General features: G+C 40.6%; 1 protein-coding gene across 1 annotated transcript; it reads left to right on the top strand.

Annotated features, from left to right (window-relative positions):
• The first annotated feature begins 5,668 nt into the window (after positions 1-5,668).
• LOC115141280 (odorant receptor 131-2-like) lies at positions 5,669-6,656 on the top strand. The gene has a single exon (XM_029680026.2). The coding sequence runs from the start codon at positions 5,669-5,671 to the stop codon at positions 6,635-6,637; it is 969 nt and encodes a 322-aa protein (XP_029535886.2). The 3' UTR covers positions 6,638-6,656.
• Positions 6,657-12,858: the final 6,202 nt, after the last annotated feature.

Below are 12,858 nucleotides of genomic sequence, written 5' to 3'. Positions count from 1 at the left end.
AAGTCCTGAGGAGACTGAACGAGGTATGCTACAGGTTACAGCTTCCCCCAGATTACCATATTAATCCCTCGTTCCATGTGTCTCTCCTCAGGCCGGTGGTGGCTGGTCCACTCCAGGAGACTGAGGTGCGGGAGATTCCTCCGCCCCCTCTGGACACAGAGGGGGCCCCGGCGTATGCTGTTTGAGCCATCCTGGACTCAAGGCGCTGAGCGAGGGGTCTTCAGTACCTCGTGGAGTGGGAGGGGTACAGTCCGGAGGAGACATTCTGGGGGCCGGTGGAGGACGTCTTGGACCCTTCGTTGCTGCGGGAGTTCCACCGTCTCCATCCGGATCGCCCTTCGCCTTGGGGTCATCCCCGCGGTCCGTGTCGGCCCGCTACTGGAGCCGTGCTTCAAGGGGGGTGGGTACTGTCACGACTTCCGCCGAAGTCGGTCCCTCTCCTTGTTCGGGCGGCGTATGGCGGGCGACGTCACCGGCCTTCTAGCCATCGCCGATCCACTTTTCATTTTCCATTTGTGTTGTCTTTGTCTCACACATCTGGTTTCAATTCCCCAATTACTTGTTCATTATTTAACCCTCTGTTCCCCCATGTTTGTTAGTTTGAGTAATTGTTTATTGTATTGCGGTCCGTATTTGTGGCCTTGTATTTATTACGACGTGTATTGTTATATTATTGAGTAAAATTGCTTTCATTACTCATATCTGCTGTCCTGCGCCTGACTCATCTCACCAGCTACACACAGACGCATTACATGACCAAAACATTTTGTATTTTCAATGTCTGTAAATTACGTCTTTTCAACTTTCACTAGGACCTGAAAATGAGCCGGATTTCAATGTCTGGAGAATATGTATTTTCAACGTCTGGAAAATACGTATTTTCAACTTTCATTCAGAACTGAACATTAACCTAATTTCAACGTTCGGAAACTATTTATTTGAAACAGCTGGAAAATATGTATTTTCAATGTCCAAAAATACCTATTTTAAACGTTCGGAAAAGAGATCTTTTCACCTTTTAATTCAGAACCTAAAATGAACCTAACTTCATCTGGAGAAGATGTTTTTTCAACGTAATTTTGCTTACCATACATGGGCGGTACATAAAAGAGCAATGCAACTTGACCTCTATGGTATGAGGTCATATTATGGGACGTACAGCAGTGGTCTAGTAGTTGTTGATACATTTTTTATAGAGATATACAGTATATCATTGAGACGTATTGTCTGAGAAGGAGCATCAGACGTGTGGCCATTGAGCATCATCACCACCAGCTGGTTGGGGGCTGAGGGGCTCATTAGGACAACTCAGATCTCTCTCTAACTTTCGCCTAATTAAACCTGATATTAGAGAGCAAATACTGAGCCCTGGCTCTCCCTGTACAGCAACGGATTGTTGTTGCTTTTCAAAACAAACAATCATCATAAGGCACTGCAGAATGATGAATAATTAATGTTCATTTTTAATGACTTTCAAAAAAAGCTAATTAGCCACAAAGGAGTTCTAGCAAGTATTTCACCACCATTCTCATTATGGGGGACCAGTATGGAGAAAAACATATCAACAGTGAAGATAACAAAAGTCAGGCCCAGAGAGGATATGTTTTGGCTATGTTTTGGTCAGTCACAGTATGATGTCTGCCTTTTGGCTACTAACAGTCAGGTACAGCAGACTATGTTTTTCAGACGTTGTTTTGCCGGTAGTCTTCCCTGCTGGCTGATGGGAAGATGGATGTGAAGCCATCTAGCTGTGTATTAGAAATGATAATCAACAACATGTGCATAGTAGTTGTCACCAAACCTGGTCCCAGAGCAGCATGGTACAAACATTGTGTTAAAGCAGCCAAAGACCAAAACAACTAATCAACCCATGGTCAAAGCTACACATCCGGTCAAACGTTTTAGAACACCTACTCATTCAAGGGTTTTTCTTTACATCCTACATTGTAGAATAGTAGTGAAGACATCAAAACTATGAAATAACACATATGGAATCATGTAGTAACCAAAAAAGTCTTAAACAAATGAAAATATATTTTATATTTGAGATTCTTCAAATGGCCACCCTTTGCCATGATGACAGCTTTGCACACTCTTGGCATTCTCAACCAGGTTCATGAGGTAGTCACCTGGAATGCATTTCAATTAACAGGTGTGCCTTGTTAAAAGTTAATTTGTGGAATTTCTTTCCTTAATGCGTTTGAGCCAATCGGTCAATGGACACTAGACCAGTGGAGATTTGTCTTTTTGTCTTTAGTCCAAATTGGAGATTTTTGGTTCCAACCGCTGTGTCTTTGTGAGATGCACAGTAGGTGAACAGATGATCTCAGCATGTGTATTTCCCACCATAAAGCAAGGGGGAGGAGGTGTTATGGTGTGGGGGTGTTTTGCTGGTGACACTGTCTGTGATTTATTCAGAATTCAAGGTACACTTAACCAGTAGGGCTACCACCGCATTCTGCAGCTACACGTCATCCCATCTGGTTTGGGCTTAATGGGACTATCATTTGTTTTTCAACAGGACAATGACCCATCTAAAATAACCCTAATTTACAAGACAGATCTTATTTGATTAATGGTGGTCGGCCCCATCTACAGTGGAAGTCGGAAGTTTACATACACCTTTGCCAAATGATCCAAACGTTTTTCCTGCAAAACGTAGTCTATCTTTTTTATGGCGGTTTTGGAGCGGTGGGTTCTGCCTTGCTGAGCGGCCTTTCAGGTTATGTCGATATAGGACTTGTTTTACTGTGGATATAAATACTTTTGTACCTGTTTCCTCCGGCATCTTCACAAGGTCCTTTGCTGTTGTTCTGGGATTGATTTCCACTTTTCGCACCAAAGTACGCTCATCTCTAGGAGACAGAACGCGTCTCCTTCCTGAGCGGTATGATGGCTGCTTGATCCCATGGTGTTTATACTTGCGTACTATTGTTTGTACAGATTAATGTGGTACATTCAGGCATTTGGAAATTGCTCTCAAGAATGAACCAGACTTGTGGAGATCTACAGTTTTTTTCAGAGGTTTTGGCTGTTTTCTTTTGATTTTACCATGATGCCAAGGAAAGAGGCACTGGGTTTGAAGGTAGGCCTTGAAATACATCCACAGGTACACCTCCAATTGACTCAAATGATGTCAATTAGCCTATCAGAAGCTTCTAAAGCCATGACATCATTTTCTGGATTTTTCCAAGCTGTTTAAAGGCACAGTCAACTTAGTGTATGTAAACTTATGACCCACTGGAATTGTGATAGAGTGAATTATAAGTGAAATGATCTGTCTGTAAACAATTTTTGGAAAAATGACTTGTGTCATGCACAAAGTAGATGTCCTAACCGACTTGCCAAAACTATAGTTTGTTAACAAGAAATTTGTGGAGTGGTTGAAAAATGAGTTTTAATGACTCCAACCTAATTGTATGTAAACTTCCGACTTCAACTGTAGATGCCAGGCGCACTGGTTTGTGTCAAGAACTGCAACGCTGCTGGGGTTTTCACGCCTCAGTTCGACACTGTCATACAACATACAACAATTTGTCATTTTGTGAACGTATTATTTTCTTTGACAGATTTTGGGCGGAGTAAGACCTCTCGCTTTGCCTCTTCCTCTCTCTCTATAATTAGACAAATGCAGCTTCTCTTCTGTCATTACTTGTTGCCCTAAAATATTAAATAAACTCTTGCTCATCAGAATAATATCATCATTTGCTAGAATTATTGCTTTAATCTAGTTGACGTCGGTAAAGTTCTCTTTCATCTCTGCTTCTTTCATGCACCGAAGACATCTAGGGGCGGAGGGGAAAATTCAATCATTTCAAATGACATCAGCTTGACCGGATTTAAGAAAATTGAAACCTGTTAAAATGACCCAACATGTTTCTGATAAGATTTCAGTATGGCTTGGATGCATATTTTATGTGGTTCAAATACTATTTGATTTTATGATGCTAATAAAGAGAGCACCTTTACAGACGTCGCTAACTGTGCACTTTCAAGATGCTGAAAAATATATATATATTTCTCCAAATGTACACATAACATAGCCACAGCACTGCTATCATGCTCTTTTACCATTTCACCAAATATTTCACAAACATTAGGCTACTGTTCTGGCCCTCCCTGCTATTTATTTTCAACCCTCCATTTCGCAGCTTTTCTCTTATTGAATTAAACTATGACATTGTCCTTTTTGCCTCTGTGGATCGACATGAACCTTTTCTGTCCAAGTTCCCAAAAGCATTTAACAATTGGCATTTATTTGGCAAGCATAGCCTACCTACAGTTATGGCCTAAAGTTTAGGCTTAGGCTACGCACTAACACCAGATTAAAATAATGAAAGAAAATCCTCAATGTAGCCTATAGTAATGAATTGCAGAAGAAATATACATTTATGGATTTTTAATGCATTGTTTTCACTTTATTCAACCAGACAGCCTCCCACCTGCCCTTCATCCACACAATATTTCATGACCCTAAACCCACGAATATGACTGCAGGTTATGAGTCAACTCACACATCAATAGTATCTACAGTACAACTGCACTTTTTAAAAAATTGATCCATTATTTTCCCAGGTAAGTTGACTGAGAACACATTCTCATTTACAGCAAATGACCTGGGGAATAGTTACAAAGTCGCTCTGGATAAGAGCGTCTGCTAAATGACTTAAATGTAATGTAAATGAGAGGAGGGGGATTATTAGGTGACCAGATTGGGAATTTAGCCAGGACACCAGGGTTAACAGCCCTACTCTTACAATAAGTGTCATGGTATCTTTAATGACCTCAGAGAGTCAGGACACCCGTTTAACGTCCCATCCGAAAGACAGCACCCTACACAGAGCAGTGTCCCCAATCACTGCCCTGGGGAATTGGGATATTTTTTAGACTAGAGGAAAGAGTGCCTCCTACTGGCCCTCCAACACCCTCCAACACCACTTCCAGCAGCATCTGGGGTCCCATCCAGTGACTGACCAGGACCAACCCTGCTTAGCTTCAGAAGCAAGCCAGCAGTGGTAGGCTGGGTGATATGGTGCTGCCACTTGTACTGCTACACAACAAACACTGCTAACACTCACATGTAGGCCTATTTACACATCTCAGTCAGAAATATCACTACATTTGATGAAAAATGTTTACTGTAATCTGTGTGTTACTCCTCGTGAATGCCACACATAGGCATATATCCTGAAAACATGTTGAAATGTTATAATCCTATGAGATTACTGTGCATTACAGTAATTATATGGTTGGTCTAAATATAGGAATGAGGTGTATCTCAAGGTTCATGACAACATTCCTTTGAGAAATCAAATGTTCTATAAAGGCTTCATCCAGAGCACTCTGTCAGTAGATCTTTGCCTGGGGATTCAAGAGGAGACTGAGAGAATACCTGTTTGTACTGTGCTGCTTCAATGGCATGATTCCTTTCTAAGGCAACCTGCCATATTTAAATCTATATCCTACAACCAAGAAGAAACAAAGCATTATATTAGAAATGTGCTTCTGCTTTTTTAATTTCATCTAAGCTTTTAAATATATTTAAATATGTTATCTATTGCTCGAAAGTTAACATGATTTCATGTTTAAATGTCATCCTTTGTGACATGTTTATGAAATGCAATTACTGTACATAACTTCTTGTTATTGGTTATTTCATTGTGTGATTATGGCTGACAACAATACAACAGCTGCAGATGGTGGTAGCAGCTCCTCTCTGCAACAAGTTAATGACATGATCATAATAGTCCAGGTGATGAATGCAATCTTCATTTACATCATCTGCCTGCTCATCTTCACCTTCTTCAAAAAGGACACCTTTCTCTCAAACACACGTTATATTTTCTTTGCTCACACACTGCTGACTGACTGTTTGTACCTAATCATGACTAATAACTTGCTCCTCCTGACTTACTTTAGTGTCACCATGCCAGCTGCTGTGTGTGTTTTCTTCTGTGTGTTGCTTTGTGAGTTGACCTTTGTCACGCCGCTGACACTGACAGCCATGAGCCTGGAGCGGTATGTGGCCATCTGCATGCCCCTGCGCCATGGAGAGCTCTCCACTGTACGCAGAGCCATTCACTGCATCCTACTCATCCACAGCATCAGTGCCATACAGCCCATCATAATTGTCTCCATCTTCTTTGCCTCAGTCCCTCTGGACTTCTACACGCAGTATAAGCTGTGTTCAGCAGAGATGTTTATTGCACATAAGTGGCAGAGACACCTTAGATCAGTTATAGGTCAGTTATACTTTCTGGTCATGTCCATCACCATTGTGTTTACCTATGTTAGAATAATTGCAGTGGCCAAAGAATCTTCGGACAATAAGAAATCTTTATCTAAATGTCGTAAAACGGTGATTCTCCACGCTATCCAGTTGTTCCTGTGTCTGATCCAGCTGTGGTGCCCGTTCATTGAGGCTGCCATCCTGCCAATTCATTTGAAATTGTACAATGTGAGATTCTTTGATTACATTGTTTTTATTCTGGCCCCGCGATGTCTTTGTCCACTTGTCTATGGCCTAAGGGATGAAAAGTTTTTCCTTGCAATTAAATGTTATGTATTTTTTGGGGTGAATAAGAACATTTCCCCAATACTTGTTGATAACTTAATTACTGGTCATATGAAAACATAACACTTGCTTAACAGGCAAGGCCATTGGTATTGTTATTATTTATCACATGATTTTGTGGTATTGAAAAGCACTTTGGTTTTCAAAGACCACAGACAATATGATATATTGTGTTAATCTTGAGGTATATTTTAATGAACGGCTATGTTACATATGCTTATGTGTTTAAGCTAATTATGGTATATGCATTGCAGCGTCTTCTAATTAGAAAAAATGTAAACGTCTCAAACAACATTAACCATGTGTGTAATTTCAAAGATGACCCGATTGAGAGAAATAAAACATTCCTTCCACCTCCCAAGCAAAGTTTCAAAAAAATGTATTCTGTAATAAGTGGCATTTGCAGTGATTTACAGTTGTGATTAGCTCCAGGAAATGTACAGTAACTGTATCAATGACGTGAACTTTGACTGTTGTGTGCCAGTAGATGCATCTAAACAGACCTGTGAAAACCTGCAGTGAGGAGATATAGAGACAGATTTGAAAGATTACAGTAACAAAGTATGAGCTGATACTCAACTCTGCTGATTCTGAAATTTACTCAACAGTTATTGTGACAAACTCTTGGGCATCTATTACTCACTGGGTCGTCTTCCCAATTCCCATAAAACTACATTAGTTCCTGAGAATTATGCCATAGGCCGTCGTGTGTTCTCCAAATAACATTCCCAAAAGGCTGTCATATGAATCCATTCAGAAGTGGAGTAGGCTTCAGAGCAAGAAATATAACAGCAAGTTGGAATAGCCTATACTTTTAAAGCCTATTGAGAATATCTATAGTTTGCACTTTCCTCATTAACCATAAATCACACTTATCCTACAATACATTCTGCATGAAAGGGACGAGAGCATGCATCTGTGTTTTAATGAGTCCCAAAGTTTCAAGTTGTATTGTCCCATGCACAAGTACAGTGAAATGCCTTTCTTGCGAGCTCTTTCCCCAACAATGCAGTCATCAATATCAATATATATTACTATAAATAAAGGAAAGTAGAACAACAACACATGAGAAATAGACATTAAGAAAAACATGAAAAAGCTAGTAAGCTTTATACAGGATCAGTTCCAGAGCGGTGCCAATACCATATTTAGAATGTTCAAGTATACTGGAGTAGTAAGGGTAGATATGTACAGTGCATTTGGAAAGTATTCAGACCCCTAGACTTTTTTCACATTTTGTAAGGTTACAGCCGTATTGTATTCTAAAATTGATTAAATTGATTTTTTCATCAATCTACACACAATAGGTTGGGTGATTGTGGCAGCACTCCATCACTCTCCTTCTTGGTCAAATAGCCCTTACACAGCCTGGAGATGTGTTGGTTCATACAAATGATATTCCCACTAAGCGCAAACCAGAGGGGATGGCGTATCGCTGCAGAATATTGTGGTAGTCATGCTGGTTAAGTGTACTCTTGAATTCTAAATACATCACAGACAGTGTCACCAGCAAAGCACTCACACACCATAACACCTCCTCCTCCATGCTTCACGGTGGGAACCACACTTGCGGAGATCATCCGTTCATTTACATTTACATTTAAGTCACAAAGACACAGAGTTTGGAACGAAAAATATCACATTTGGATTCATCAGACTAAAGGACAGATTTCCACCGGTCTAATGTCCTTTGCTCGTGTTTCTTGGCCCCAGCAAGTCCCTTCTTCTTATTGGTGTCCTTGAGTAGTGGTTTCTTTGCAGCAATTCGACCATGAAGGCCTGAAATTACACAGTCTCCTCTGAACAGTTGATGTTGAGATGTGTCTGTTACTTGAACTCTGTGAAGCATTTCTTTGGGCTGCAACCTGCTCAATTTTGAGTCTCATAGCAAAGGATCTGAATACTTATGTAAATAAAGTACTTCTGTTTTTCTAAAAAACTTTTTTCTCTTTGACATTATGGGGTAGTGTGCGTAGATTGCTGAGGAATTTATTTTAAAGTCAAGGGGTCTGAATACTTTCCGAAGGTACTGTATATGGTTAAGGTGACTAGGCATCAGGATATATGATAAACAGAGTAGCAGCAGCATATATGATGATTGTATTTGAGTATGTGTGTGTGTAGAGTCAGTATAAATGTGTGTGTGAGTTATATGTGTGAGCAAATTAAGTGTGTATGTGTGAGTAGAGTTCTGTAAGAGTGCATAGAGTCAGTGCAAAAATACTAATAAAATAAAAGAGTCAGTACAGATAGTCCGTGTAGCCATTTTGTTAGCTATTTGTTAGGTACAATTCTCCAGGCCTACCTTTCACACCGCCTGATATAGGGGTCCTGGATGGCAGGGAGCTCAGCCAAAGTTATGTACTGTGCTGTTCGCACCACCCTATATGGCGCCATGTGATCGAGGGTGGTGCAGTTACCATACCAAGCAGTGATGCAGCCAGTAAAGATGATCTCAATTGTGGAGCTGCAGACCTTTTTGAGGATTTGAGGGCCCATGCCAAATATGTTCAACCTCCTGAGGGGGAAGAGGCTCTTTTTCCCCTTCTTCACGACTGTGTGTGTGTGGACCATTTTAAGTCCTTAGTGATTTGGACACAGAGGAACTTGAATCTCTCGACCAGCTCCACTACAGCCCCATCGATTTAGATGGGGGCATGCTCGCCCGTTTCCTGTAGTCCAAATCAAATCAAAGTTTATTGGTCACTTGTTCCGAATACAACAGGTATAATACAACCGTACAGTGAAATGCTTACTTTCAGGCTCTAACCCAATAGTGCAAAAGAGGTATTAGGTGAACAATAGTTAAGTAAATAAATAAAAACAACAGTAAAAAGACAGTGAAGAACAGTAGCTAGGCTATATACAGTAGCGAGGCAATAAAAGTAGCGAGGCTACATACAGACACCGGTTAGTCAGGCTGATTGAGGTAGTATGTACATGTAGATGTGGTTAAAGTGACTATGTATATATGATGAACAGAGAGTAGCAGTAGCGTAAAAGAGGGGTTGGCGGGTGGTGGGTGACGGGACACCATCAGCTCCTTGTTCTTACTAATGTTCAGGACTACCACTGACCTGTCGTCAGCAAACTTGATGATGATGTTGGAGTCGTGCGTACAGGAGGGGACTAAGCACACACCACTGTGGGGCCCCAGTGTTCAGGGTCAGCTGGCAGAGGTGATGTTGCTTACTCTCATCACGTCAGCCCGTCAGGAAGTCCAGGATCCAGTTGCAGAGGGAGATGTTCAGTCCCAGGGTCTCAAGCTTGGTGATGAGCTTGGAGGAGACTATGGTGGTGAACGCTGAGCTGTAGTCAATGAACATTATTCTTAAATAGGTACTCCTCTTATCTAGGTCAGTGTAGAGTGCAATTTAGATTGTGTTGTCTATGGATCTGTTGGGCGGTATGCAAATTGGAGTGGGTCTAGACCAGGAATGGGCAACTCCAGTACTCGGGGGCCAAAGTGGTGTCACACTTTTTCAACATCCTTATCAAACACAGCTGATTAAATTAGTTGCATTCTAAACTGAAGATCATGATTAGTTTATTATTGGAGTCAAGATGTATCAGCTGGAGCAAAAGTGTGACACCAATCAGGCCCCCGAGGACTGGAGATGCCCATCCCTTGTCTAGGGTGTCTGGGATGATGGAGTTTATGTGTGCCATAACCAGCCTTTCAAAGCACTTTATGATTACAGATGTGAGTGCTACAGGGCAGTAGACATTGTGGAAGGTAGCCTTAGAGTTTTGGGAACAGGAATGATGGTGGTCAGCTTGAGACATGGGGATTACAGACTGGGACAAGGAGAGGTTGAAAGTGACCATGAACATGCCTGCCAGCTGTTCTGCGCATGCTCTAAGAATGTGGCCTGGAATCCCGTCTGACCCTACGGCCTTGCAAGTGTTGACCTGATTACATTTTTTACTCAGGTCAGCCTCGGAGTACTAGATCACCCAGTCCTCTGGGTCGATGGGCGGCCTCGTGATATTCTGTCAAGGTGTGTGTAAAATGCATTGAGTTTGTCTGGTAGAGAGGCATCTTTGGACAGATCACATCTGGGTTTTCCTTTGTTATCCGTAATGGACTGTAGCCCCTGCCACATGTGACGGGCGGCGGAGCCTGTGTAATCGGATTCCACCTTGTTCCTATATTTCCCTTTTGCTTGTTTGATGGCTCTGTGGAGGTCATAGAAGGACTTATTGTACTTGTTCGTGTCCTCAGCTGTAGCCTCTGGGTTGGCTGCGATAGCCCTGTGTGCGATAGCCCTGTACTTTAGTTTAGTAGTGCCAACCTACAGTGCCTTGCGAAAGTATTCGGCCCCCTTGAACTTTGCGACCTTTTGCCACATTTCAGGCTTCAAACATAAAGATATAAAACTGTATTTTTTTGTGAAGAATCAACAACAAGTGGGACACAATCATGAAGTGGAACGACATTTATTGGATATTTCAAACTTTTTTATCAAATCAAAAACTGAAAAATTGGGCGTGCAAAATTATTCAGCCCCCTTAAGTTAATACTTTGTAGCGCCACCTTTTGCTGCGATTACAGCTGTAAGTCGCTTGGGGTATGTCTCTATCAGTTTTGCACATCGAGAGACTGAAATTTTTTCACATTCCTCCTTGCCTCTCTGGATTAAAACCTAATTATGACAAGTGAACCATATTACGCATTGGATCGTTACAAAAATAGTGTTTACACTACCTTGTAGTTTATTTACCATTAAAATGGGTGGATGGTTAAGTAGATATACTCTCAAAAAATATAAATGAACTTACCACAATTCATTTCAATAGAAAGTTAGCAAAAATAGATAAGATTCTGCAACCATGGAGAGGTAAATACTTGTCTATTTATGGAAAGTCTTTGGTCTTATCACAGTTTACTTACAGTAGGCACTCTCTACTCCAGATTTACCTGTTTTTTAAATCATATGAGCAAAAAATATTTCATTTGATTTGGAATGCTAAACCAGACAAAATTAAACGTGCCTATTTATATAATGAATATGAGGGGCCTAAATTATTCAACATTAAAGCTTTAAACCTTTCACTAAAAGCTTCACTCATACATAAATTATTCTTAAACCCAAAATGGTTCTCCCGTAGATTATTATGAAAAACTCATATTTAAAATGTATTTATATGTAGTAAAAAAGCTGTAAAGAAACTAAGATATTTGTCCTTTGAAGAAGGGGGTGGTGGAGGGGTTATGAAAAAGAAGCGTGGTTTGGTGGGTCATGTTTCGGAGAACCCACGACTCGACCTTCTCCTCTCCCGAGCCTGTTGGGGAGTTGCAACGATGAGACAAGATCGTAATTGGATCGCAATTGGATATCACTAAATTGGAGAAAAATGGGGTAAAAATAAATAAATAAATAGATATGACAGATATGATGGCTCACTGTTCGTTGATGGCATTTCCTGCCTAAGTTTGCCAACTTTGTCAATGAAGAAATCATTAAAATAATTGGCAACATCAAATGGTTTTGTGATGAATAAGGTATCTGATTTGATGAAAGATGGAGTTGAGTTTGTCTTTCTGCCCATAATTACCTTTAAAGCACAAAATGTTTTCCATCATTATTTATTCATAATACAGTTTCTTCTTATTATTGTTGAGTGTAGTCACATCATTTATCAATAGTTTGATCTACGATGTGTGTAGATCAAACTATTGAGAAATTATTACCAGAATAAGACCAAAAGGGCATTTCAATTTAATTTAGCAAATTAGAAAATATCTCAAACACAAACAAGATGACTCTCCTTATAGTATTCCAGCCTATATGTTTAACCATTATCTCTGGCTTTTGAAAACCAGTATAATGTTCATTGTCACAATATATTATAGTTGAGCAAAGGAATACAAGACTACAGCAGAAACACAACATACAAATTTGAGCCTTTCACCAAATATTTCACAAACATTAGGCTACTGTTCTGGCCCTCCCTGCTATTTATTTTCAACCCTCCATTTTGCAGCTTTTCTCTTATTGAATTAAACTATGACATTGTCCTTTTTGCCTCAGTGGATCGACATGAACCTTTTCTGTCCAAGTTCCCAAAAGCATTTAACAATTGGCATGTATTTGGCAAGCATAGCCTACCTACAGTTATGGCCTAAAGTTTAGGCTTAGGCTACGCACTAACACCAGATTAGCTAGCCAGAAACTAGCCAGAAGCCAGCCAGGAGCTAGCCAGAAGCTAGCCCAGAAGCTAATCCAGAAGCTAATCAGAAGCTAGTTCAGAAGCTAGTTAGCTTCTTTACTGGCATATCG

The sequence above is a fragment of the Oncorhynchus nerka genome, linkage group LG14, assembly GCF_034236695.1.
Source record: "Oncorhynchus nerka isolate Pitt River linkage group LG14, Oner_Uvic_2.0, whole genome shotgun sequence".
NCBI classification, from domain to species: domain Eukaryota; kingdom Metazoa; phylum Chordata; class Actinopteri; order Salmoniformes; family Salmonidae; genus Oncorhynchus; species Oncorhynchus nerka.
The sequence above is the reverse complement of the archived record's forward strand: the minus strand, read 5'-3'. Positions and strand labels throughout refer to the sequence as shown.

Excerpts from the sequence above, each read along its gene's own strand:
- LOC115141280 (XM_029680026.2), top strand. The coding sequence starts at position 5,669 with ATGGCTGACAACAATACAACAGCTGCAGATGGTGGTAGCAGCTCCTCT.